Source organism: Chaetodon auriga, chromosome 10, assembly GCF_051107435.1.
Source record: "Chaetodon auriga isolate fChaAug3 chromosome 10, fChaAug3.hap1, whole genome shotgun sequence".
Lineage (NCBI taxonomy): Eukaryota > Metazoa > Chordata > Actinopteri > Chaetodontiformes > Chaetodontidae > Chaetodon > Chaetodon auriga.
Window position 1 is genome coordinate 24,774,424 of NC_135083.1, and position 24,772 is coordinate 24,799,195.

Genomic DNA, 24,772 nt, shown 5'->3' on the forward strand with positions numbered 1-24,772 from the left:
GTGGAGTCATACTCTCTGACAGTCTCACAAGAGATGACAAATTATAAGCTATTATAAGGTATTTTTACAATGGTAAACTGTCATGAAGCTGCTATGTTGGCTGTGGATCCATTATTACTTTGGCAAAGCAGACTGTGACTGAACAAACATAACTGGTCCCTTCATGGGGTAAATAAGTTGCCTGCTCATGCTTCCATTAGCTGTTCTCCACAGAAGACATCCTTCAAACCAATATGCTGCAATTCAGCACCATAAATCTTACACTCTGAAACAATACAATTATATTCCTTTAGCAGAATAAGGTTTTATTGAACATGAGTACACAAAAGATGATGTATTATACAAAACCACTGTGTGCTTACAACAATATCCACTTTGCCACTGTTTTCACCTGAAAGACCTCTTCTCCAAAACCATTTGTAGGGACCAACAACTGTAATAGCAGTACGTGTTAACTTGTATGACAGATGGTTAATAGAAGAAGAAAAAAAAAAAAAAAAACACTTACTGCACTACAAACACACCATCATGATGCATTAAATTTCTGCACTAGTTCCACTTTTGTCTTCACCACAGATTGAAAATATCACAGAGACAACATGCTACACGACAAGTGCTTTATATTAGGGCAGCCACTAAAAATCATTTTCAATATCAATGAACTGGCTGATTACTTTTTGGATTAAATGATTGATTGTTTCTCTAAAAAAAATGTCAGAAACTAGAAAATCTTGATTTTGGACTGTTTGTCGGACAAAGCAAGTCATTTGAAGACGTCACCTTGGATTGTGGCATTTTTTCCCTCCATTCTGGCATTTTACAAAACGAGAAAATAATCAGCATTAATTGGTAATACAAATAAGAATTAGTTGCAATCCCACATGGTACAACACAGAGAAAATCAGTAAATCCTCACATTTAAGAAGCTGGAAGCAGTGAGTATTTGGCATTCTATTTGATAAATGACTTTTATGTCAATCATCTAATCCACTACTTTACATGTTTGTTTTAACTGACAAAAACTGTTTAGTAAGTGTCAAAACAACAGAGAGCACAAGTTCAATAATGTGTCAGCAGCTACAGGTGTAGATTTCACAGTATTACAACATGACTCAAAAAAGCTGCAGTCCAGATTTCAGCTTGTTAGTGTCACTGTGGTTCCAAAGAAGGCCATCAGCTGTTCTCACTGCTACTGAGACTCCTGGGGCATTGTGTGTTGTATTGCTCTCGAACTCCACTGGCTGGTCAAAGACAGTCATTGTTGAGTAGTTTTCCACCATGAGGCATGAAGGGTCGTCTGATTGTCCAGGGACTTTACCAAGAGGGTAGTTTTTCCACAAAACTTTATCCATGCACACCTGCCATGGTGAACCTCTGAGCAATTTTGCTTTTTCAGCCTGAACATCTGCCCCTTTGTACTCCTGGGAGGACTCGCTCCTCTCTGAGTCAGCTGTGGAACGCCAAGGATGGCTGTGGCGCCATGAATGCTGGAGTTTCTCATGCAAACTCTCCAGTGTGTATATTGGCTGCTGTTTCTGCTCCAGAGAAGTATCAGATTCTGAGTGTGCAGACTGTGTGTAGATGGAGCAGAGCTGGAGGAGCCTCTGTCGCGTTTCCAGAGGAAGAGGATGCTCCATGTCATCCAGGATTAACTGGAGCAAGTGAGGCGTGCTGGCACAGGGAGCATCCAGGCATGCTGAGAGCAGCTGCTGCCACCTCAGCTGGATGCGGTTTACAAAAATCCTGTCCTTCATTCTTGCCTTCTTCTGTACCTTTGTCTCAAAATGGTATTCAAATTTGTTGCTGTTACACAGGAAGATTTCGGAAATCCAAGCAGAAATATAGAAGGCCCTGTTATTACTCTGCTCTTTGGCAAGCAGCTTCAGTTCAACAAAGAGCTTCTCCAGAAGGAGGTGAATAAAGGATGGTGAGTTGAGCATCTTAAGGAGTGGCAGCCAAAAACGCAGGTAGGTTGGAGGGAGTCTGGGTTCAGTGGGATTGTCACTGCCACAAGTGTCACAGCCTAATGTTTGTAGTTGTTCAACCGTGGGAACTAGAAATCCATCTTCCAACAACACATCCATCAGCAAATCACTTGAGTCCAAAGCAAACTGCTTGATCTCACCCAGTAACCAGCTCATGTCTGCAAAGGGGGCTGGCCACAAGCTCTTCAAGTTGTCTTCAGACGGGCCGTCAAAAGCCTGGTACTGCTCCTTTTCAAAGGATATCAGAAGCTCCCTTGCTTTCTTGTAGGCTTCCATTTCTTTTTGCCTTGCAATGAGCTCATCCTCTTGTCGTTTTACATCAATTTCTTCATCCTCCACATCCAGCTGTGATTCCCAGGCCTCGTTAGGCCCTCCTCCCAACTGCCTGGACCAGTACTCCTGCTGGAGCCACTCCAGAACCACCTTGCATCCCTTTCGACACCATTTCAAGGTAGGGAGCTTCCGGTGTGTGATATCATGCCTCAGGTTTACAACCCACTCTGGGATGTTTAGGTTCCCAGCCAGCCGCCGGAGTGGACGGGCTATTCTCCCCTGCTGGCGCTCAGTGATCAAATTGACAAACCTCACCAGGGCCGCTCCATACAGCAGGACCAGATCGTCTCCGTCCAGCTGTCCTGACCTGTCCAGCACCTGACACCTCACCAGGTCCGCCGTGCACTCCACTGCGACGGGAGTGTTGTTGGCATACCTGCTTTTCCAAGCTGATATCCTCTGCAGTGCATACCTTTGTAAGGCGGGATCCTTTGAGTACAGATACTCCAGAACTTGATCCCACTCAGCTTTGTTGACCCATGCCACCACATGGCGTTTCTTGTCTGAGCTCGTTTTCTTCATTGTGATGGTGGTAGCGGGCTACGGTAGACTCACGTTAACACCTTATACTCATAACGCTCTTAAACGCCGATAAATGGCAGACTTCTGACAGACAGTGTCACAAAAATGCCTTTATATTGCACCGAAAGATTGTTCCGACCTACCGATTGTTTCGCATCCCGGAAGTGAATGGTGTACCTCTTCTTCTTTGCGGTTTAAGGGCGGCTGCTATCCGCGGTGCCGCATTACTGCCATCTTGTGGAGCTAGTTAACTGCTGCACTGTCCGCTTGGTCAGACTGAGGACGTCAAACATCTCATGCCTTGTCCACTTCCTCCGCTCTCCAGTTTCTCTTTAATCCTGCTTTTATTAGCCCACATCTTTTTTTCTTTCTTTCACCATGTCCTTTCTCTCGGATTTATCTTTCCTGCAATTTACAAGCACATGTTTTACTGTTTCTGGTACCTGACAATCTTCACTAAAACCATGTCAATGCCCCTCTGTAATCTAATCCCTTTTTTTTATTCTCACTGTAAAAATGTCTTGAATATTATAAGAGGCCTGATGGGCATTGCTTGAGGAGCTGATATATTTGCTTTAAAAATATTTATATTGCTCTTCTTAGGTCTGATGTGGTTGTATTATGATCATCTGTGTTAACATTCCAAATAAGGCTAGACAAACTTCTACGCTGCAGCACGTGTTCTGACAAAAACAAAAACAAGGAAGAGAGATCATATTTCTCTGATATCAGCCACTCTTCACTGGCTCCCTGTAAACTTCAGAATAGAATTTAAAATCCTTCTCCTTACTTCCAAAGCAATAACTGGTCCATCTTAGCACATACAGAAATATGCTATATATACTACATAGTTAAGAGTCTAGAGCTGACACTATTACTGTGATTGCATTTCTCTTTCTCTCCCTCTCCCCATCTATCTATCTATCTATCTATCTATCTATCTATCTTATATAAATACAATTGAATTGAATGGTTAGCAACTCAGCCAGTGATATCCATCCATCAATCCAACCAACCATTTTCTCATGGAGGCAGCAAGGCAGTGCAGACATCTGTCATGCTTTCTGAAATGTGTTTTCTGAAATGTCATTTGTGTTTCTTTGAAGAGTTGTTGTGTTTTCTGAAATGTTTTGTTTTGATATTCAGGGACAACGTAATCATTGGACTTGTCATGCACAGGCAAACCTGAGAATGGATTGCAGTAAACAAACAAACAAACAAAATATGAAGCACCTACTGATGGAATGCAACCATTACATAGAAGAAAAAGCAAAGACACAAGCTCACAATGGTTCTCACAGCACCATCACAAATAAAATCAATCCGAAATGCAATCCAATCTCTACCTGTCGGAGGCAGCAATGTGCCACAAGGCATCATTTCTGCGGAAAATCCCATAAGAAGAAGACAGTGCTCTGCCCATTTGCAATTTGCTTTCGTAGAAGAAGAGGAGGAGGCGGAAGAAGAAGAAGCATTTATTTGGAAAATGGCGGGTGCTTTGAACGAAGAACTTGTGCGACGTGTTTATGCTGCTTTGCAGGTAGAAGGGGACACAATTTTAAATAACAAACAATACGCTTTTTTTCTGTATATTGCTCCTTATTCTCATAATTTTTGCTAGATAATATGTCTCTTAGCCACAAGCGGTTAAGTTGATTCGTTACCTCAGAGGTGCAATCACAACCAAATTGTAAATTCCCCATCAGCGGCTGTCTCCTGTGTGTGCGGAATGATACAGTGTTTACCGGCGCTAAACTGACATTTACATCCAGCATTTCAACCGACTGCGCTGCTCCTCTTCCTCTTCCTCTCCTCCTCCGGCAGTGAGCAGCACAGTCTGCAGATGACAGAAAACTAGATCGCTCTTTCAGAGATTATTGCCGCCCTCCCACAAGACATGCATCATTGTGTAAAATTAGTTTCAAAGAACCAGTGATCAGAAGATATGTCTGTTTCAGATTACTGTGTATGCAGACCACTTAAACATTAGCTGCAAGATTTAAAAAAACAGACAATATTTTTGATGATTTAATTCATCGCAACACAGAGATGATACTGTTTGGGGTGTATGATGTTTCAAATTAAGAACAATATTTCCATATGGATATTTTTGGGTCATTTTACATTCTGTGAAGTTTACATTTCTAAAAAATATAATGCATCAGCGCATCCAAACCATTAAGCACTCTACCTTCGCCAGGACCTTAACAGCTCTTAATATATGAATTAAATAGCATAAGGTCTGAACTGCTGCACCTGTTTTAGTGTTTCACATGAACCCCTGGCTCATATTTATAAAGAAGAATAAGAGCGTGTATAGAGGGGCCTTAAAATCATCAGTGTTTTGTCTTTGTTGAGGCTGTGTCCTGTCCGTTGGTGGAAGGTCTGGACCTAAAGGAGGCGGACAGTATGCTGGAGCTGCTGTGTGTTCCCTCTCAGCACCGCACCAACATACTAGCATGGATTTGCAGCAGGTAGAAAAAGCTACATAGATCATCACTCCTGTTCTCCTCTATCAGAAAGAATGTGGATATGAATAGAAACTAAACTCTCTGCCCTATCCTCTCCTCACTTTACAGTGTCAACCCGAACTTTGGCAGTTCCAAGGCAACATCAGTGAGATCCAGTGACCCAGATGTTTTGGCTAAAGGTAACATGCCCTCTTTTAAAGGCTAACTTTTCAACACAGTATGTCAGTGGTATTCAACTAAAATGCAAAGCGGTCCAGTCAGAGAAAATGTATTCAAGTAAAGGTCCGGGACATCATGTCTGTGCGTTCGTGTGCTCTATGTTTAAGTAGTTGCATGAATGTCTGCATGTCTGTTCATCACCTCAGCATGCTCATCTGACAGGGTGGTGCAGAGACAGACTGGTGGATTATGCAGTGGTATGCAATGAGCTCAGGATTGTCTTCTTTCAGTCTTGCTACAGCTCCTCTCTCTCTCCCTGTCATGGCAGGGGCTCCATCTGTTTTGGCTCTATTCCTCACTCTCTTAACATCTCCTTAATGGTCAGGTAGATGTCCTCTCCTCTTGTACTGGTCCGAAGGGGAGTAACACCGAACAGGTCCTCACAGAACACTTTCTGGTCTATGTTGAAGAACCTGAACAACTGAGCATTGTCAGACACATCAGTGGACTCATCTACAGCCAAGCCTACACATGGTGCCTCATGGATGGCTTCGTTCAGCTGGGCTAGTACATCCTGCGTTAATATCTCACTTTTCTTTGTGACTGATGATGCTGACATAGGTATTGGCTTTGTTTTGTTACATAGTTTTCCCTCATATAAGGTTTCAGCTACTGCACTCATGCACTCCTTGACAACCCCCCACCCCCCCACCCATCAGTAAATGGATTTTGTGTTGACCTAAAATCCAAGCAACTCTGAGGGAACATTCACGAGCACGTTGTTGGGCAGTGAATGAGTGGGTGAAGATCTTGGTGTACTGGTCATACTGGGCTCTGAGACAGCTTTTTTTCTGTGACCTCAGTTCGGACTTAAGCGGGTATACTCGGTCGAAATCTTTGTGTTTTGTGTCGTAGTGGCCCTTCACATTGCCACTTTTAATGAACGCTACAGTCTATGAGCATATCAGACACAGTGGTTTTGTGCTGCCGAGGGCAGAATGAACAGAAATGAGTCCGTCCATTCTGGATTGAAAGCTCTATTTTCGCTATGTACTTTTCTTTTCTTAGATGGCGCCATTTGTGGTGTTTTTTTCGTCGTCTCCAACTCACTCGTCTGATCGTCTCTGTTTCTCTCCCTGCTCACTCATCTGACTGTCTTTGTTGGATTTTTTTATCCAAAAGGTCAAAGGTCAGCTTCATCATAATGTTCTGCAAAAACACTTTTCTGGCCATTTTTGAACACCACAACTCAGGAACAGAAGGGCAGATCCTGAATCGGTGACACTAATCTTGGTCTCCACCTTGATGCTGTGCTGATTGTATAGATCTGCTGTGCTGCAGGGTTGAACGTGTGTGTGAAGTATTCACATTTTGCAGTTTGTATCTTCTTTGCAGCAACATCCGTATCTGAAGCATTGTTGTTCACCACGAGCTCACTGGTTCTGCTGATATTCAGCTTCAGGTGATTGTTGTTGACCATGTGATGAAGCTCTCTATCAGTCCTCTGGACTCCTGGAATAAAACATGTCAATATAGTGAGAACTTGCATTTTGACCAAAATTTTATATTTTATTCAATTCCTTCAAAGTCTTCATTACATACATTATGAGTCTGGGCAGATGTGGAGGGACTTCTAGTTTTTTTCTTCACATTAAAATAACCTCTTATACTGCCGTGATGTGTTTTTGTACAAACAGAAATGGCTGTTCTTGGGCAGGAGCTGATGCTGTGCAGAGCAGATGACCTGGACCTGATCAGAGAGGTTGAATAAAATGAGTGTAGATAGTAATTGATTTACAGATATAGATGTGCGTTGTCACAATGAAGTGAAAATGTCCTGTTTTGCATGTGTAATTTGTCAAACCCTTTATCCAGGGTGATGCCAGTTTTCACAGGCAGCTCCAGTTCCTGGACCAGCTTTTGACTCTAGTCCCTGGCTGCAAGAAGTCTGCTGGACCCAGAATGGATGCAGAGATGCTGCTGAACGAGCTCTATGCTGCTGAGAATCTGCCTCACCTTTCACAAATGCTCAAACCCACACTCGACCCCTGGCCTGCACACATCAAGTATGTATGCTGTCTTTGATAATCTTGTATTACACACATTACATCCCTCCCTTGGGTCACCATGTTGTCCTTCTCTCTTTTAACTGTACTTCCAATGAGTTGTGGACGTTTGGTGGATCTTTATGTATTTCATTGATTCCTGTTGTCAGCCAGGAGCATCGGTGTCTTTAAATTGATCCCCTCTCCGACCTCTTTTCCTGACCTCACAGGGCTGTACGAAAGGGCATCAAGCCAGCTTCTAAGACAAGTCAAGAAGAGGCAACTGATGTTGCCGCTCTTCTTCAGATGACTCAGTCAGCACTGGAGCAGCTACAGTCAGAGGTGTGGTGTTCATATGGCTGGTGACCCCTGTGGTATTGTAGGGCTTTCAAAAGAAACAGGGTGTCCATGCTAAATTACTACCACATGAATTAAAAGTATTTGTTACGTAATCCAAGCTATTTTTCTAATGCTTTTCGGATAAATAATGTTTTTTTTAAATATCAGAATGCACCAGCACAGAGCCCAAAGCTTTGGCTTGACATGCTTGCAGGTCATGGTAGTAATGACTGCTATTGTCTTCTCTCTCTACCCTCTGTTCTCCTCAGTGTGAGTTCCTGAACAGCGAGGCTCAGAGCTGTGACACCTTCTCTCCAAGCTCATTGCGCGTGGCGGCGTGTGACCTCCAGCAGCTGATGGCTACTTTCAGCCATGTTTTCGAAACAGACTTGAGAGCATACTGCAGCAGAGACCCCCCCAGCTTCAGCACAGAGACCGACATCTTCCAGAGAGTACACCAGCTACTGCTGGCCTTCATCACGGTACTCACATGTTTAGAAAATGGGTGCTGACATAGACATGAAAAGTCTGTCTCAAGTCTGACCTGTAAAAATCATACAAAAAGTCAAACCTACACTTTTAATCTTGTCGTTGTTCTCAGGAGTTGGAAATGTTGAAGGCATTATCAGAAGCTTCTGTGTCCATGAATGAGGATGTAAATCAGCTACAAACGCGGCCTTGCTACCAGAGTGGAGGAGAGAAGCTCACATTACGTAAATGAATATTTGCTTTCACACGCACACTCACACATAGTTGTTGCAATTTGTGAAAATATTTATTTCCTGTATTTGTTTTTGTCCAGAGAACCAACTGGAGGAACTTACCAGGCGAGTTAGAAGCTTTTTCTCCCTGCTTCATTCCTGACGGCATCACTGGCCAAAAAACACCAGGGTGAATGTTCATTGACTGCTGATGGGAGCAAAGCACGTAAAATAATGCAGTAACAATGGGAGCAGGGTCTGATCTGTGGTTGTTAAAGCTTCAAACTTAATTGTGACTAAAAATTAGTGTTTGATTTCACAGAGGTTAACCACTGCTGCTCAGACATTTCAGCAGAACTGCGCTCCTCCTGTACTGAAAGAAACGAGCCTTTGATGGAGTTGTACGCCCAGTTGATGCTAATTCGAGCATTTCCATCAAAATACTGAATTGCTGTACAGTAATGAGCAGAAGATGCCTGTTTTGTTGGGATAACAATTGTATAAGAATTTAGCATTCTTCCTTTTTTGTCTCTCACCCTAACTTGTATTGTCCCTTGATGTGCTTCATATAAATGTGCAGATGGTTTTACTGAATAAATAAAAATGTTTCTACTTCAGTTGTAATAATCAGGTGTCATTTATTCTTTTGTTTCTTTCTCTTTTATGCTGTGATCTTTTTGGACTGCAATTAGTTGATCGACAACTTTGATCAATTGTCTTTATCCAGAAAAATGGTATTAGACAACAGGTGAAGGTATAATGTCTCACACATAGATCGTATTTCTCTGCCTCTGAAAGGTTCACAGGAGTAATAACAATAACAGACAGTGAGCTATGCTTACTTTAATGTTACATTCATTACATACAAGTATGTACACAGTTTTAACACCCTGTGATCCCATTGCTTCAACATCTCTCTGGTGTATATATAAAAGTTGTCCTTCCAACTGGATAGAAAGAGGTTTTAAAGTCCTGCTGAAGTGTGTCAAGGTGTTGACCTGCCAGCCAGTCCTTTCTATGTGGCCCCGAGCATGATGGGACAGTCCTGGAGGCTCCGCACTGCCTCATCACCTCAGTTAGAAGCCTTTGCTGGCCAGCCATTCTTTCAGCTCCTTGTCGAAGTGACCTTTGACCTTCAGTGTCATGGTGACCTCATTGACCTGTGTCGGCAGCTCTTTCCCCGTCACCTCCTTGAGATACTGCTTCACGTCCTTCTCCAGAGCCCAAATGTCCCCCTCCACTTTTCGCACGAGCGTTGTCTTGCGGCAGCCGTGGCTCAGGTCGGTGTAGACCGGGATGTTGTGCATGCGGGAGCGGCGGATCATGTAAGGCAGAGGCGGCGGTGAATGTGCCGGAGGGATCCAGCCAGACGGGGTGACACCGGCGTGTTTGGGCGGAGCGGGGACCCGTGACGGCGGGATGAGCCGCTCTACGAACTTGTATTCCTCCGTAGACTCCAGTATCACTGTCCGTTTTTCTTCTGGACCAGCGTTACTAACAAACCTGAGCCCGATAGCGGCGGCAGGAGGTCTTGGTGTCCGGCTGCGCAGGCTGAAACCTAGCAGCGTCCGGCTGACAGCAATGCACTGAAAGGTGAAGCAGGCCGCCATGTTGTGAAGTGGAGTAAACCAGCTGACCCGGAAGTAGTCAAGAGCTTCCTGTAGCGATATTATTATTTTTTAATTAAAATAATAATTTCACATTTAGAGCGTTTGTCAGTTTCGTCTTTTTTATTCTCTTGATTATATACAGTATAAGGGAATTCAATGTTTGCTGCTTCATTTAATCGGAGGTCACTGTTTTGTTCCTGTATTACAAAGGCTATCTGTGATAGACCTTTTGGCTCATCATAGCAGGAAAAGCACAGCTGAAACAAACAAGCAATTCTCCTTATTGATGGCTCACATACTTAGATCGGTATTTAAAATTAATGTCGAATTCTGTAAAACCCCTTATGGCTTGCAGTACAGTGGCCTCTACTGGACAATGTGACTTATAAAGGAAATGCATAAAGCAAATGTTGAAGGTAATACATTTTAAGTTAAACCACCCTTTGTCTTTGTCTTTTGCCTTTGTTTCTTACATGTTAAAACAGGGCTTTACTTTAGTAAATGTACTCCTATAAACATGGAAGTTTGTCATGATAAGTACTATCTTAATAATAGTAAAGTGCTTGGACTTGTTCATGGCATAGAACAAAAACAAAACAGTTTCAAATCAGTTCAAGACTTCTGCAGTTTGTAGATCTACATGGGATGAAACAGCCCAAACCTTCTGCCTTATGATTGGCATAGGTAATGAAAGTATCAAGTCACTGCTGTGGACTGTATTCTTCTTATTAAAATATTTAGTCACACATGGAGGAGACAGAACCTTTCTGTCTGGAAGAAATGGAAATCCTACCAACTTGATCATATGTAGAAGTGAAGTAAAAAGTCATCATTTGCAATGTGAGCAGCAGCATCCGTCAACAGGGTGACACACAGTGGGAGGGATCTTTGTCAAGTCCCTGAAACTGGACGAGCTGTCTGACTTGTTCTTCCTGCCGCCTCCCTCACCTGTCTGTGATGTCAGAGAAACAGCAAGCTGTGACTACACCTCTGCATGTCAGTTATCAGTTATCACAGAGGGGAGAATGAACGCAGAAAGCATGGCTCTGAATAAACTGGGCGACATAGAGGTAAGCAATTAAAACAATGTTCATTTATTCAGATTCACAGCATTAATCAATTCTGTGTTTTTATTTTCTTAATCTTCTGTATTCATTTATAAAAGCAGTAATTCAGTCTCAGGTGCTTCATTTGATTACTGTTGCTGTCCTTTTGTTTTCAAGTTCCTGTTTTAAAGGCTTTCCTTCTCTAAAAGACCTTTTCCTCAATGCTGTTCCACACTATATCCTGTTCTCTTTCTCTTCTGCTGTGTGTTGCTCTGGTCTATTCTACAGTAGGGGAGGACTATGCATAGATCAATGGCAAAAATTTGGCATTGTATCGTATCCAGATGCAAATTATAAAACCCCAGCTCCCTCAATATAATCTTTAATAACCAACAAATTCATTTCATTTACATTTATTCAGAATTTAACTGTATATTACTGACAGTTAGATAATGATAAAAAGCTGACAGATGACAGATTATGCACTAGGTGGAGATACATGTTTATTTTTCCTATCTTCAAACAGAGGTGAAATCACAGGTCATCTTTGGCTGATGGCACCCACACTGGCTCCCAGTGGTTCACAAGCATTTGGCTTGAGATCTCTCAAAAAAAAGTGGCAGTGATTTTTCACCCTTGTGTTGAATAATTGATAAAGTTTAGAACCACCTTGAATTATCCAGTAATTCCCAATAAAAAGAGTAAAGATTAGAGAAAAGTCTGAAAAAGAGGTAAGTTTCACAACCCCTCTGATTTAACTTAACTCATGGGGGTTCCAACTCACAGGTTGGGAACCACTGCTCACGTGTCTGTTCACAGGAATGCCAGCAGTGACATAACCCCATGTGAAATCAGCATTTCTTTCCATAGCTGTTAGCTGTGTGTAGGGATGAAAGAAAGCTTTGTGACTCAGAGAGAGTAGCACCCAGGTGTGACATCTCATCTACCTGTGCTACAGGACTGGGCAAAGCCCAAAGAAAAGCCTTTGCCTGTGATGTGGTTTTAAACAGACAGAATGGCTTCTTTCTCTTGGTTGAGCAGGAGATGAAGGTGGGGACATTGTGACCAGGATGATTTTTCTCCACAGAGCATCGGTTTACCTGTCCTCAGGTTTCAGTATCTGACACCGCCTGAAGTACGTCCCACCCAGTTACAGTCACCCTCTCTGCACCTGCGTGCATCAGCTGATGTGGCAAATTGTCAAGTTTCTTGAGTTGTAGAAAGACCCAGCGTGCTGTGTCTTGTTGCGTCTCTCTCTCTCTCTTGCCCAGTTGAGTCATCACCTGCCACTCTGACACTCCCACTTCTCCTCTTTCAGCCACACCTGGGAACATAGAGTACATAGAAACAAAATACATAACACCTGTCTGTGATTGAATAAGGCATGGTGATGCATGGACATGTATTTAGAGGAATGAGACCTGTGAAAGAGAAAAAAAGAATAACAGTGTTCCTTTGGGGAACCCACAATTACAATTAGTCATTTGGCAGACGCTTTTATCCAAAGCGACATACATATGAATTCACACACCGATGGCACAGCGTCAGGGACAGTTTCGGGCTTCAGTATCTTGCCTTAGGACACTTTGGAATGTGGACTGCCGAGGCCAGGGATCGAACCGCTGACCGCTCTACCTCCTGGGCCACAGTTGCACCAAGATCATTTTAGCCTTTACTGTCTAAGGTGGATGTGTATGTATGCAACTGTGGCTGTGATATAGCATCTGTGTGACTTTGTTCTTCATCTAGACCAGAAACATCACTTTTTCTTAGACCTAACCGATCTTTTACCCTTGCAGGCACTGACAGCCTCCTCTGGAAAAGCACATCGCCCTATCAACATAAACCACTACGCCACTAAGAAGAGTGCGGCTCAGAGTATGCTGGACGTTGCCTTGCTGATGGCCAACTCGTCCCAGCTGAAGACCGTCATCTATGTGGGGCCTCATTACCGTTTCTACATCCCCCTCATTGTCCTGCTGTCTCTGTCCATCACGTTACAGGTCATAGTAGGGCTGCTGCTCGTCTTTATCGGCAAGTGACTGAATTTTTATAGGCATTTTCTGTCAATAAGCAGTTCGGATCATTGCTGAATAGTTTGACACTTCATACTTTAACACCAACCACCTTGATACCATTGTTATACTTGAGAGTGTTATCAATCTTCTCATCTAAGTCAGTAATAAAGCAAATATGTTTCTCCCAAAATGTCAAATGTCCTTAAACTCTTTATAACACTTCAGGTGACCAATACATGAGCTGATTGTTTTTGCTGTTGTGATTCTGTGCCTGCAGTGAAGTATGATCTGAACGACATGAGGAAACAAGCCAAGTTGAACAGAATGAATAATGTAGCGACAGTCTTTGTCTTCTTCACCGTCCTCATCAACATCTTCATCACAGCTCTTGGATTTGAGGGACATGCAGTCAGGTAGGCCACTGCAGAACACACACATACAGTGTGCTCTTACTGTTGTAACTTCCTGTGACCTTGTTTGTTTTTCTTCCAGGTCATTGGCGTCACCTGAGATGTTAATGCCTGAGTCTCATCTTTCCCCTCTACCCACTGACCTTAACATGACTGGTGGCATTTAGATCACTCTTTGGACCAGAAAAAAAAGACATTTCCTTGTTCACCTGTTATCTCAAAACCTTGAAATCAAAAGCACTGTGGTGGGACAACTTCTGTATCAGCAGCCTGTTGAAATTCTAAATCACCTGGGCAAATATTGACCAGCAGGACCACACTGGACTTACCATCACATTAGTGCTGAGACACAACCTCAACTCAACCTCAATTTGAATAAAGCAACACTGCCTCCTCTTCCTTCAAGTATAGATGCCAACAGACTCCACTGCAGCGTACTGACCCCTGACCTTTGCTGTGTTGAGTTAATCTGTTACATTTGTTTCCAAATGCACAGAATTTCTATTTTTTTTTTTTTTTTTGTTGTTCAAACTATTTAAAGCCTTTGTCTTGTAAATATAACTGTGGTTTACATTGTTTGTTAAAACCTTAGATTGGTGGAATTTACACTTTTGTAACAAAATAAATGAATTACTTTCATCAGTGGTGAACTTGACAGTGTTTTATTCTGTTAATATTTCATTCTTACTTTCACCCACTAACAATTTGGACATTTTTTTTAGGAATTCTCTCACATCCAAAGTGTTTTACAGAAAGCTGACAGTTCAGTGTCTTTAAGAGCTGGAGACCTGATTTCACCTTTTCAAATTTACTGATACATATAGACAACAGCCTTTGGTTTTTGATTGAACATGGTGTGTAGGGCAGCTTGGAAATATAAAGACAGCCTGAGTTCACAAGTCTGTTGTGCTACATGACATCATCATGGAGGTCTCAATGATAAAAAATCACATGTTAGAGAACAGCTGCGTAAAGAAATCAAAGACACAAAACAGTGGCTGGAAAACACCACTATACTAGATAGCTACCAAAATAAAGGAGAGGGCTAGTGTTACTCTTAATTTGTCTTACTGTCAATTAATCCCATGAAAAGACCAAAACCATGACCAGACAAGCCATGTTAGTTTAGTTTACTTTCCTGCTCTGCCTGTGGCTCTTAGCTCAACACCCTACTGAGGATGAAAATCTTTAATGGCTCAAAAACATATAGTTTTACTCAAACAAGAGGAAATAGTGCATTTGTTTAGGACGATTTTCAGTGGTGCATTAATACACACTGAGTGTTCTGGCTGCACGCTTTAACAGACAGGATTGCTGACTCTCGTCTTCCGTTTGACAACTTTATTCTCTCTGTTGCTGTTTTCTTATTGTGTTTCACGTTTCCAGCCAGCAGCCCGTACTCATCTACCATACATATGCACAACACAGACTCAACTCTATAATATGATATAATCACAGGCACACGCAGACTGATGATGACAACGGAGCTCTATAGCACAGAGGAATCCCATGTATTATGCTATAATTTGTCTAGTTTTGGTCATTTCATAGGATTTGGTGACACTAAGATATCTAGAGTACTGCAAGCCTTTAAAGTTTATGGAATGTGGTCACACTGAATTAGAATGAGGAGGAAAAACAATTTTCTCCACTAATAACATTGTAACATTATAGGCAGAAATACCTTTAAAGGAATGGAAAGTAACCCTAACATCCTAACAACAAATCAGATCATTGAGTCCCAAAAGGATTCTCTTCATTGTTAGTCACACGGCAGTAGGCGTAGTAGAAGACAGCTGCTAACACAGCTAACAGCAGCAGCAGACGCATCACCTTCCACACGCTGCCTCCAGACTTTCTGACTGGCTCTGTGGATCGCACTGCGCTGTGATTGGCTGTTCTGTTAGTGATCTGGACAGGCGCCCTGCAGCAGAGGAGGCAAGATGATATTTAGGCCAGGTGATGAACTCTTTTCCTCAAACACGACACTAGTTCATGCTCTGAGACTCACTCTGTATCTTGGTCCGATTCCTCATCTTCATCTGGCTCAATGTTGGCTCTTTGTCTTAGCCTGGATGGAGGAACACTTTGCACTTCAATGTCAGTTTATTCATGCTGCTGCATATTTCTTTACTTTTCCCTCAACTACTTGGGCACAGTCATTAGTTTTTAGATTTTGTCGGTTATTTTACAGCAATGCCCCAAATTCACATTCATATGGCCTACAAGGATATGTAATGTATGATAACAACCACAGTAATAAGACTGAAGTGATGAAGAAGTTCAGTGAAGCAAACAACTAGCAGACATGCCAGGCAGGAATGATACACAGCAATAAAGACCAATAAAATGAAGAAGTTAAAATGAAATAGTGCTACCTAAATAACAAACAAATCTGCCAAGAAGAGAGGTTATACAACAACAACAACAACAACAGCAGCATAGCAATGAAAACAATAAAATGTAGGAATGTTAAATAACAAGGATAAATAACAACCATATTATCTGACATACATTTAAAAGGGTGCATCAACACATTCCTTCTAATTCTAATACCTCTTTAGATTTGTTCCATCTATTTGGTGAGAGAAAACTAAAAGCTAATTTACCAAACTCGTCTGAGGAGTTTCAGGGGATAAAACTGCCAGTAAGTGTGTCAGATGACAAAATGGAGTTTTTAATGTGAAGAGAGGTAGAGGGGTAACTTGCTTAGCAATGAGTTCTAAACAAAAAGGAGGCAGTGTCCTTCAGGGTCTCTGCGTGCACTGTGTCGAACTGGAAGTTGGAGGTGACAGGTTTCATATATAAAGCACAAAGGGTGGGACATGAGTGGGTGGTGGGTTAATACAGGCTAATCAGGGCTTCATTCTACATCAATGCAGTTTATGACGTGATTTTTCTGCGTGTGTGTGTTTGGGTGTGTGTGTGTGTGTGTGTTAAAACTGTACTCACTTGTCCCCATATGCCTCATGTCTAACCTGTAAAAATGAAAGCCAGGTCGTTTGTGAGATTATTCCCAGTCACAGAGCAGCGGAATCTGCACAAACACAGAGGGATGAGCAGGCGATCTGGACTCACCGGACTCTGGTATGTGATGTAGGTAATCTCCTCCTCTGTGAAGTAAAAAAACACACGCTTCCAACATTAACTTACATTTATCAACTCTACTGTTATTCATGTTCAAGAACATGAGGACATGATGAGAACAGAAAGAATAAAACGTTCAAATGAACACCAGATGGCAGGTCTGACAGGGAAAGCTGAAGTCTGTGGCTCACAGTTACACACAGCCTGTAATTAGGATTGGTCTGATTTACAACAGCGTTACGCAAGATCAGCTCCCCCTCTATTATTGAAGATGTTTGATGCCTCAGAGCAGGCAGGCTGAGATTTCAACATTCAAACATATGGGCGACACAATTAGGAAGATTCAGGGCTCAACACCAATTCAGGGATCAAATCAAAGACCGCGCTATTCTGTGCGGCTCAGTGGGTATCATCTGTCATTCACAGAGAGGCTTCTATGCACCCTCTGCAAGTTCATCACAGAGCCTTCATTATTGTTTTTAGGAATCAACACAAAATGGCCTGATCCATTGCTGGAAAACCTGTGATCCCAATCATTTTCTGCATGTCTTTCAGTCTGTACAATGTGATGTTGGACGCTGTTGGACAGCCATGCATCGGTCACTGCCGGTCACCCTTGTCTATTTCAGCTCTGTTCTTTTCATGATCACATTTTCTGTTTGTAGCTTGTTTTTGTGTGTGAATGAATCGCTTGTGTATTTATCTTTGTAAACTTGTTTGCCTCATATTGCTCCTTGGAGGGACATATAGAGAATTATGAATTTAACTGAGCTATTCAAGTAACTGATTTATTGTTGAAGTCATTTTTTGAAAGGAAAACAATGCCTGACACTCACTAGTTGCAGCTTCTCAGCCGTGAGGATTTCCTACTATTGTTTATCGCGTGTCACTGTTAATTGATGTTCTTTGTGGCTTGTGGATTGTTGGGTGGACAAAACAAGCAATTTAAAGAATGAACCTGAGGCTCCAACTACTAAGAAAACAATTAAGAGAATTAATCAGTAACACAAGAATCATTAGCTGCCTGCTGGCTCTGCAGCACTTGCATTCAAACTCCAAGTAATAATTCAAAATCTCAATTTGATATCTTTGCCAGCGGTGAAACACTGAAAGCTTGGGGCTTGAAATGAAAAATGTACTGCCACTTGTAAACACGCTATGTCACATTAAAAGAGCCACAAATGAAGACACACAGCCTCTGCAGGCCAGCGGGCTGAGCAGCGTCCTACCCTCCTCTCTGTAGTAGGTCTTATCGGACCAGGGTTTCACTGGAGCGTCCTCCATGGCCTTTTCAAGCTTCTTCTCATACAGCTCTCGAGTCGAGTCTACAAAAAATATAAAGAATATGAGGTGTGTGCATCATCTGAGGGATGGAGGGAATCTGGGTTTCATCAGGTTAAATGTTAAAATGATCAACCTTTACAGTGAATTGTATACTGTCTCTTAGAATAAAGGACGAAGCTGAATACTCAGAATCCAGCCCACAAATACAAAGAAGCAGCAGAGCACCTTCAAACGTGGTGAACATAACTTAAATGTGGTAATACAGAGTGCTCTGAAGCAGTGATCCTCCTGCTCTCTATCACAATGATCTTTCTTCTATGAGTCCAGTTGTCACTCTAGTGATTACAGCTGCTAACAGCAGATACAGCGGGTCTGAGGCCAGTAAAGAATGAATGAATGTGGACATTTTTCTCACCAACTATGGGTCCATGTTTGATGCCATACTCAGCGAGCAACTTGCTGATGTCCTCATCACTTTTTTCTCTCAGAGACATCTGCAGATAGACGAACAGACAGCAGATAAACGCCGGGTAAGACAGCAAGCGAACAGCCCGAGGAGGACCCGGGAAGACAGGGGGACAGCTGCCGCCAGGAAGACGACTGGCAGGAAGAAGTCCAGAAAAGAGCTCAGAAGGTTTACAGCAGAGGAAACATGTTAAAGTCAGAGTAAACAAGTCTACGACATGCGGAACATGGAACATCTTTGACCACCTTTGTTGTTTGGTCCATGTTGGACACTTCTGTAGATCTGTCCATCTTGTTCAAATGAAATCAAACGGACATCGCGTGTTTAAAAAAAAGAAAAAAAAAAAAAAAAAAATCTCGCGCGACCAATAAACGCAAGCGATTATTAAAAAGCAAAGAGTATATGGACTGAAAACAGAAATGGAAAGACTCACTTACCTTGAGAATGTGGCTAAACGCGAACAGTCGGTAGCAGTAAAGTGGGTGTAACTTCTGGCAATGTAGACGACATAACTTGGCTCATGTACAGAATGTGCCCGGCCGTTAGCCTGCTCAGCTAGCTGCTCAGCTAGCTGCTCAGCTAGCTGCTCAGCTAGCTGCTCAGCTAGCTGCTCAGCTAGCTGCTCAGCTAGCTGCTCAGACTGATCTGCTGCTGTGCTTACTCAGTCTGAGTTATTAAAGAAACGTGTCATTGTTCTTACAGAAAGTCAGTGGGGTGTTTAATGTGATACCACCATATTTTTCATTTCACATATCACAGCAGGACAGGACATGTCAGGGGACAGGACAGCACAGCTGCTTCAGTTTCGGGTTCCTGAATTGAGCATGTTGACACTGAGTCATTTACCCAGAAATCAGATGAGAGTTCTGTGTTTTTATTTTACAGATGATACTTCTGTACGCAGGTAAGATTTGGAATGCAGGACTTCCACTTGGAATAAAATATGTTCACACTGTGGCTTTGTTATTTCCACATAAGTAAAATCGAAATAAAATAATTCTTCCACAAATGTATATCCCCACACAGAGATACTGGACCAACTGACAAACAGAACATTTGGGGCCCAGTAGGGCCCCAGCACAGGAGTGCTGGGATCATTTGAAACACCACATGAACAGCTATCAGGACTAAGATCATAGTACCTTGAAGTTTTCTTGAGGTGTGTTTTTGAAACCATTTTTCTAGTGTTTTCTTTGGATGGTTAAAGTTAAACAACTGTTACAACAACTACTAATACCACTAACGATAATGATGAAGATCCCATTTGAAATCTCTTATTATTGTAGGCACTCTTTTCAAATGTCTTTGTCACCGTGTACGCTTTCTTCCTGAGGCTGTTTGAGCAGCAAGTAGACTGAACTACAGTCTTTGTAACATCAAGTTCAATAATAATATTTAAATAAATGACTTCGAAAGAACAGGTGAGCCTGCTCTTAGAGCTCTGCATAACAATGCCATGAGGTTAGGAGAGCTTTCAGGCAGACTCCCTCTCCTGCAGCTCCCTCTGGAGGTACAGAGTCAGTCAGGCCTAATAAGGAGTTGGAGTTTTCCAGGAAGGGCGTTGGCTGCACACTCAGTAATGTACACATTATCCACTCACTGGAAACGTCTGTGGATACACACTTAACATTACTTCCTCAAATTACCAAGTAGAAAATTAACCTTCCCTTTTAGATAAAAACTCTGACTTTAGTTTTTAAGGCTTCCTATAAATTCTACTCAATAAGGGCACATTATGAGTCAACTTTAGAATATTGATGAATTTCGATTAAATCTATGAATCTTGTTTTTCCGTTCACTCACTTTTCAGTCATTCACTTGTCCGTTCACAGTGTGAACCAGACAAAGTTTTCTCTTCAGAATGTAAAGACACAAACCAAACAGCTCTTAGATCGACAGAAAAATACTTAGACAACTTTATTGTGTATCAAAATACTGTCTTACAAACACTTTTAAAGCATTTTTATTTAGGACAAGATTCTTTTTTTTTTGTTCAGAAAGATAGATTACGCACAAAGCGAACTGGAAGGATAAAGGAGGGGTGGCGGCTGAAGGTGGTGAAATACAAACACTGAGCAGAACACAAAGCAACATCTGTTCTCTTTTGTTTTTGGTCATCGTGTTTTCAGGACGTGAAAAACCACATCATCTTCAGCCCTTCTGTCCAGCACATCTTTAGAAACGTCCCTTTTTAAACCTTTTAATTTCTTTGAAAAAGATCCATACTGAAAGGTGAACGACCACAAGCACACGGCGTCATGTTGATGTTATTCTGACTCAGAGGCTGTCTGTATCCTAAGAGTTCTACAACCTAATGAACATGCAGAGCGCATGTTGGTATCACACATTAAAACACACAAAAAGCATTGTTTCCCAGCAGTGGTGTTGAAAGAGCATGTGTGAGACAAACGATGAGTAAGCTCCTGTGAAATGTGCCTTTCTCCTCTCTGTTCACCTATTTCATCACACCTTTAATCCTCTGCAATTATTCTCTACTCTACTAAATGCATATGACGGCTTGAAGAACAGCAGTGTCTAAAACTGGATCACAGTAGCAGCAGGTAAAACAACTGCATTAGATAAAGAGCATCATGAACACCACATGCTGGAGTGGACTGGGCCAGTGCTGAGCATTTGCTGTTCTAAGTGAAGGACAAACTGTTCATCTTTTATACAGCCAATTAAAGGTCTTCCATCGAAACGTGCCATGGTGTGTGTCAATCTTCTATATAAACCCATAGGTCAGGAAGGCACATTAGGTATGACGCTATTTGGTTCAAGTCCTGTGATTGTTCATAAAAAACTGAATCCATTATTTATGTATGTAAAGAGTAGCTCCTCCAGTGTAAACATTAACCTTCCACCCGATGCTGGGCTCAGCGAGGCCAAAATCGACTGCTGCTACACTACACTAAGCCATCCTATTATTCTACACTAGTTCAGACAAATCTACTCATGTCCACTGCTGGCTTACAGTAATAAAAAAAAAAGGTGCATCTTTTTCCTCTCTAAATTTACTGAATGATGTGATTAGCAGAATGAAGCAAGATGTGGAGCGACTGATCATAAAGAGAGGAATATTCTGTGTCTATGCATTCGTCTTTGGGAGATTCTGGACTGGGTTACAGGGGAGATGTTGGTTTCAAAATCTTCACTTGAGGAAAAACACAGACTGAGGGTAAACACTGACGTGAGAGTTTGTTTTCTGGTTGGTTAAATAGTAATAAAATAAGATGCAAAAAAGACAAATCTTAATTTGTAACATGGGAGGGACATGGAGCTGTAAACAATGATCGGTTAGATGCAAGACAGAATTTCAGTTGTTTAAACAGTGGTATAAGTTTCTGATTGTGGGGCTTGGTTTTAGACAGTGATGTGGTAGGGGCTGCCAGGGATGTGTTCATCTCCCCACTTGACCACCAGGATGTACTCTCCCTTCTCTTTGAGCTGGTAGCTGACGTTGTACAAGCGGTTGCCCAAATGTTTCACTAGGATCTCCTCACAGGGGACCTTGGGACCATCCACACCAACCAGGAGCATGTTACGACCTGTGGGTGGAAACAGAACAGACAATATCTACATCAATATATTATTATTAGCCAAGTATATCGACCAAGATTGAGACCACTGAGACACCTTAAAATTCCGTGCTAGTATTATAATGTACACGTACATGGTGCTGTATTTGTGCAGCAAATCTCGTATGATGGGACATTTTCAGTACAGAAAAATACTTTAGTAAAAAGTACACAAATGCTTTAGAGTGCATATGGCAGGTGGAAAACGACTAAAAACTGCTCATTAACAACATAGTCACACACACCTGCTTTGCTGCAGTCAACACTGAAGCTGTTTTTCTGACCGATGAAGCCCTTGGTCAAGCCCAGACCCTTGGCCACAACCTTGCTGGCATCTGACTGGGTGGGAGCGCCCTGCTGAGAACAGCTGATGGCACGGGTCACAGGGTCGACCATGACAGAAGAGGTTTCGTGCATACTATGGCTGGCCACGAGCTTGGAACCTGGAAGATGGAGAGCGGAGCGTAAGGTAACCTCTGAGGTATTTTCATTCAGTTTTTAATCTTTTACCTTTTTAAAATCAAATCCTTTCACTTTGTTTCCCTGAATAACAAAGATTTTCCTCACCAGTGATTTTGGCCTTGAAGGGGCTTCCGACGATGTGGTAAGGACCGCCGTATTTGATGGAAATGAGATAGTTGCCAGGCGCCATTGGGGTGTATGTGACCCTGTAGCCCTCGGGGCACTCCACACAGTCCATCTTCACCTTGGAGGGACCGTCAATGGTCACAGCTAAAGCGCCAGGGCCAGCGTTACTCGTGTTCACCACAAATTCACATGCAGTTCCTGGTGGAGATAAATGAGGTTTAGTAGGACAGGGAAAAAGACTGTTCAGCTGGAATTCACTTCCACTCCCATTTCATTTTGTTCTCTTCTGTTGTTTAGAGGGGCAGTGTTTTACCTGTGGTGCCTCCCTCCAGTCCTGGTCCATAGGCGGACACCATCCCAGGGTCTCCAGCCTGGCCCGTCTCTCCAACTCGGATCTTAAACGGACTACCAGGGATGTGACTTCCGTTGAACTTCACATCAATTAGATAGAGACCATTCTCTCTGGGGATGAACCGGACTGCGTACTTATCTAACAGTGAGGAGGGGGAAGGTAAAGCACACTTCATATTTAGCGACACTATCAAAATTCTCCCAAAAATGTGACATCGTGTGAGCAGTTTGAAGGTTTTAGATGTCATCCCCATGGTTACCTTGATCAATCTCAGTAACACAGCACTCCTCCAGAGCTCCAGATGGGCTGTGGACCTTTGCATCAATCACACCCTTTGCTCCGTTCAGGCTGACGGCAAATGATGCAGGCTGGTTCACCTTCAAACCCGACTCCTGCTCGACAACACATACTCACACACTCAACACTGTGTCACCAAACACAAACTAAATAACTATGCAACTTGCTCCCTGCTGACCACGACCATCAGCAAACTGTTACTTAATGCTGTCTAGTTAATAGCATCATGATCACCACAGTGTCATACTCAGATAACATATGTTACTATGTACCTTACCTGGAGGTCGCTAACAAGGCTAAAGAGGAGGGCTGTGCAGTGAGAAGGCAGAGAAAGCAGGTCTTTGTGTGAATAGTTAAACAGAAATGGAAGAGAGGAACAGAAAAAAGAAATACTTCAAGAACAAGCTCATGTGCAAGTTCTGCATTTTATCTGTGACTATATGTGTAGCTTTATATATATGTGTGAGATATCTGTGTTTGTGTGAGGGTGGGTCTGCATGCAAGTGAAGAGTTATGTTAATGTATAACAGTCAGTGTTGTATGGAGGCCCGTTTCCACCACAAAAAAAAACCAACAAAATAGGTGAAAAGTAATAATACTCAGGTAATTCAACATTATGAGACAGTCAAATATTTGATTACGAGATAATGATCTCATAAATTTGACTTAGTGAGTCATAATGTTTATTGAGTATCTCATAATTTGACTTTGATTTTTCATTTTCATTCAGCATAACTTTTCATCTATTTTTTTCTTCATCAGAAATGGGCTTCCACAGAGCTGTATGTACTTGTGAGTGTAGAAAGGAAAAACAGCCCATGTCAGACCTCTTTAACCCTTTAGCGCCCCATGTCACTTTGAGAGGTGGGAGGCTGTTGGGAGCCTTTAGAATGAGGCACGAGAAACACACACAGTCCTCTAGTATTCCAGGAGCCCTTGCACTGCCTTACAATGCAGGAGCAGATGCTGATCCTACGCCTGTATATCTGAACTCTTACGCCTAAACTCTAACCATGTTGGCCTGCTAAAACATTCACTAATCTGCTATAAACTTAAAACAAGCTAGTACACTTAACATGTAAAACAGAAGAATAAGACATTGTCAACTGCCTTTGTTACTCCACACTATCAAGGTCCTCATGAGCTCAACTTCAAAACTTTCCTAATAAGGCAGAACTTATTCCAAGTCTTTTGCATGGCATCGCATAAGACTGACTCCCTCAGTTTGATATAGCACCAAAAGTGAAACTATGATCTGCTGCTGCTGCTCCATTGTAGGCAGTGCACTATGGCCTGGTGTGTGTGTGTCTCAGAGCCTCACCTGAAGACTGGCAACAGTGAGGCGACGGGCGTCATCCGATGGCGAGGCCACGGGGACGATGAAGGGGCTGTCAGGGATGTGTTCGTCGTTGAAACGGATTGACACCTCATAGTCTCCTACAGGAGAACAGATTTCAAGTCAGAAAGTCACACCAGCCACA

General features: G+C 42.4%; 6 protein-coding genes across 10 annotated transcripts in view; 2 read left to right on the top strand and 4 right to left on the bottom strand.

The window, feature by feature from the left end:
• Window positions 1-287: 287 nt before the first annotated feature.
• Window positions 288-3,004, bottom strand: las1l (LAS1 like ribosome biogenesis factor). The gene has a single exon (XM_076742169.1). It carries the CDS (start codon window positions 2,838-2,840, stop codon window positions 1,113-1,115), a length of 1,728 nt encoding a protein of 575 aa, XP_076598284.1. The 5' UTR covers window positions 2,841-3,004; the 3' UTR covers window positions 288-1,112.
• Window positions 3,005-4,263: 1,259 nt separating this feature from the next.
• On the top strand, window positions 4,264-9,173 carry haus7 (HAUS augmin-like complex, subunit 7). The gene is made up of 9 exons (XM_076742116.1): window positions 4,264-4,380; window positions 5,199-5,314; window positions 5,420-5,490; window positions 7,168-7,232; window positions 7,346-7,536; window positions 7,746-7,857; window positions 8,124-8,336; window positions 8,456-8,567; window positions 8,657-9,173. Exons 1-9 carry the CDS (start codon window positions 4,327-4,329, stop codon window positions 8,716-8,718), a joined length of 996 nt encoding a protein of 331 aa, XP_076598231.1. The 5' UTR covers window positions 4,264-4,326; the 3' UTR covers window positions 8,719-9,173.
• A 4-nt stretch (window positions 9,174-9,177) lies between these two features.
• mrpl49 (mitochondrial ribosomal protein L49) lies at window positions 9,178-10,174 on the bottom strand. The gene has a single exon (XM_076742117.1). The coding sequence runs from the start codon at window positions 10,163-10,165 to the stop codon at window positions 9,632-9,634; it is 534 nt and encodes a 177-aa protein (XP_076598232.1). The 5' UTR covers window positions 10,166-10,174; the 3' UTR covers window positions 9,178-9,631.
• A 997-nt stretch (window positions 10,175-11,171) lies between these two features.
• LOC143326516 (ninjurin-1) lies at window positions 11,172-14,087 on the top strand. Its single transcript, XM_076740093.1, has 4 exons — window positions 11,172-11,235; window positions 13,011-13,245; window positions 13,507-13,642; window positions 13,722-14,087. The coding sequence occupies exons 1-4, from the start codon at window positions 11,191-11,193 to the stop codon at window positions 13,804-13,806; spliced, it is 501 nt and encodes a 166-aa protein (XP_076596208.1). The 5' UTR covers window positions 11,172-11,190; the 3' UTR covers window positions 13,807-14,087.
• A 179-nt stretch (window positions 14,088-14,266) lies between these two features.
• emd (emerin) lies at window positions 14,267-19,047 on the bottom strand. Of its 2 annotated transcripts, none has more exons than XM_076740090.1 (7): window positions 18,722-18,796; window positions 18,426-18,504; window positions 17,956-18,051; window positions 16,718-16,752; window positions 16,592-16,617; window positions 15,651-15,710; window positions 14,267-15,563 (listed from the first exon to the last, which is right to left on the bottom strand). In XM_076740090.1, the coding sequence occupies exons 1-7, from the start codon at window positions 18,764-18,766 to the stop codon at window positions 15,371-15,373; spliced, it is 534 nt and encodes a 177-aa protein (XP_076596205.1). In that variant the 5' UTR covers window positions 18,767-18,796; the 3' UTR covers window positions 14,267-15,370. The 2 variants fall into 2 exon arrangements, with proteins under 2 accessions (XP_076596205.1, XP_076596207.1); XM_076740092.1 differs by lacking the exon at window positions 18,722-18,796 and adding an exon at window positions 18,914-19,047 and having other exon boundaries at window positions 14,268-15,563.
• Window positions 19,048-20,363: 1,316 nt separating this feature from the next.
• flna (filamin A, alpha (actin binding protein 280)) overlaps window positions 20,364-24,772 on the bottom strand; it is a 49,353-nt gene continuing 44,944 nt past the window's right edge. For all 4 annotated transcript variants that reach the window (XM_076740184.1, XM_076740182.1, XM_076740183.1 and 1 more), the window contains 6 exons: window positions 24,613-24,728; window positions 23,254-23,386; window positions 22,956-23,132; window positions 22,622-22,840; window positions 22,300-22,497; window positions 20,364-22,024 (listed from right to left, as the gene is read on the bottom strand). In XM_076740184.1, coding sequence (XP_076596299.1) covers window positions 21,840-22,024; window positions 22,300-22,497; window positions 22,622-22,840; window positions 22,956-23,132; window positions 23,254-23,386; window positions 24,613-24,728 — 1,028 coding nt within the window. In that variant the 3' untranslated portion in view covers window positions 20,364-21,839. The remainder of the gene's footprint in view (window positions 22,025-22,299; window positions 22,498-22,621; window positions 22,841-22,955; window positions 23,133-23,253; window positions 23,387-24,612; window positions 24,729-24,772) is intronic.

Excerpts from the sequence above, each read along its gene's own strand:
- LOC143326516 (XM_076740093.1), top strand. The coding sequence starts at position 11,191 with ATGAACGCAGAAAGCATGGCTCTGAATAAACTGGGCGACATAGAG. Across the intron at positions 11,236-13,010 it reads ATAAACTGGGCGACATAGAG|GCACTGACAGCCTCCTCTGG; the intron begins GTAAGCAATTAA and ends TTACCCTTGCAG. Across the intron at positions 13,246-13,506 it reads GCTGCTGCTCGTCTTTATCG|TGAAGTATGATCTGAACGAC; the intron begins GCAAGTGACTGA and ends CTGTGCCTGCAG.
- mrpl49 (XM_076742117.1), bottom strand. The coding sequence starts at position 10,165 with ATGGCGGCCTGCTTCACCTTTCAGTGCATTGCTGTCAGCCGGACGCTG.
- haus7 (XM_076742116.1), top strand. The coding sequence starts at position 4,327 with ATGGCGGGTGCTTTGAACGAAGAACTTGTGCGACGTGTTTATGCTGCT. Across the intron at positions 4,381-5,198 it reads GTGTTTATGCTGCTTTGCAG|GCTGTGTCCTGTCCGTTGGT; the intron begins GTAGAAGGGGAC and ends GTCTTTGTTGAG. Across the intron at positions 7,537-7,745 it reads CCCTGGCCTGCACACATCAA|GGCTGTACGAAAGGGCATCA; the intron begins GTATGTATGCTG and ends CTGACCTCACAG.
- las1l (XM_076742169.1), bottom strand. The coding sequence starts at position 2,840 with ATGAAGAAAACGAGCTCAGACAAGAAACGCCATGTGGTGGCATGGGTC.
- emd (XM_076740090.1), bottom strand. The coding sequence starts at position 18,766 with ATGGACAGATCTACAGAAGTGTCCAACATGGACCAAACAACAAAG. Across the intron at positions 18,505-18,721 it reads ACATGGACCAAACAACAAAG|ATGTCTCTGAGAGAAAAAAG; the intron begins GTGGTCAAAGAT and ends GTCTATCTGCAG. Across the intron at positions 15,564-15,650 it reads GAATCGGACCAAGATACAGA|GGCGCCTGTCCAGATCACTA; the intron begins GTGAGTCTCAGA and ends CCTCTGCTGCAG.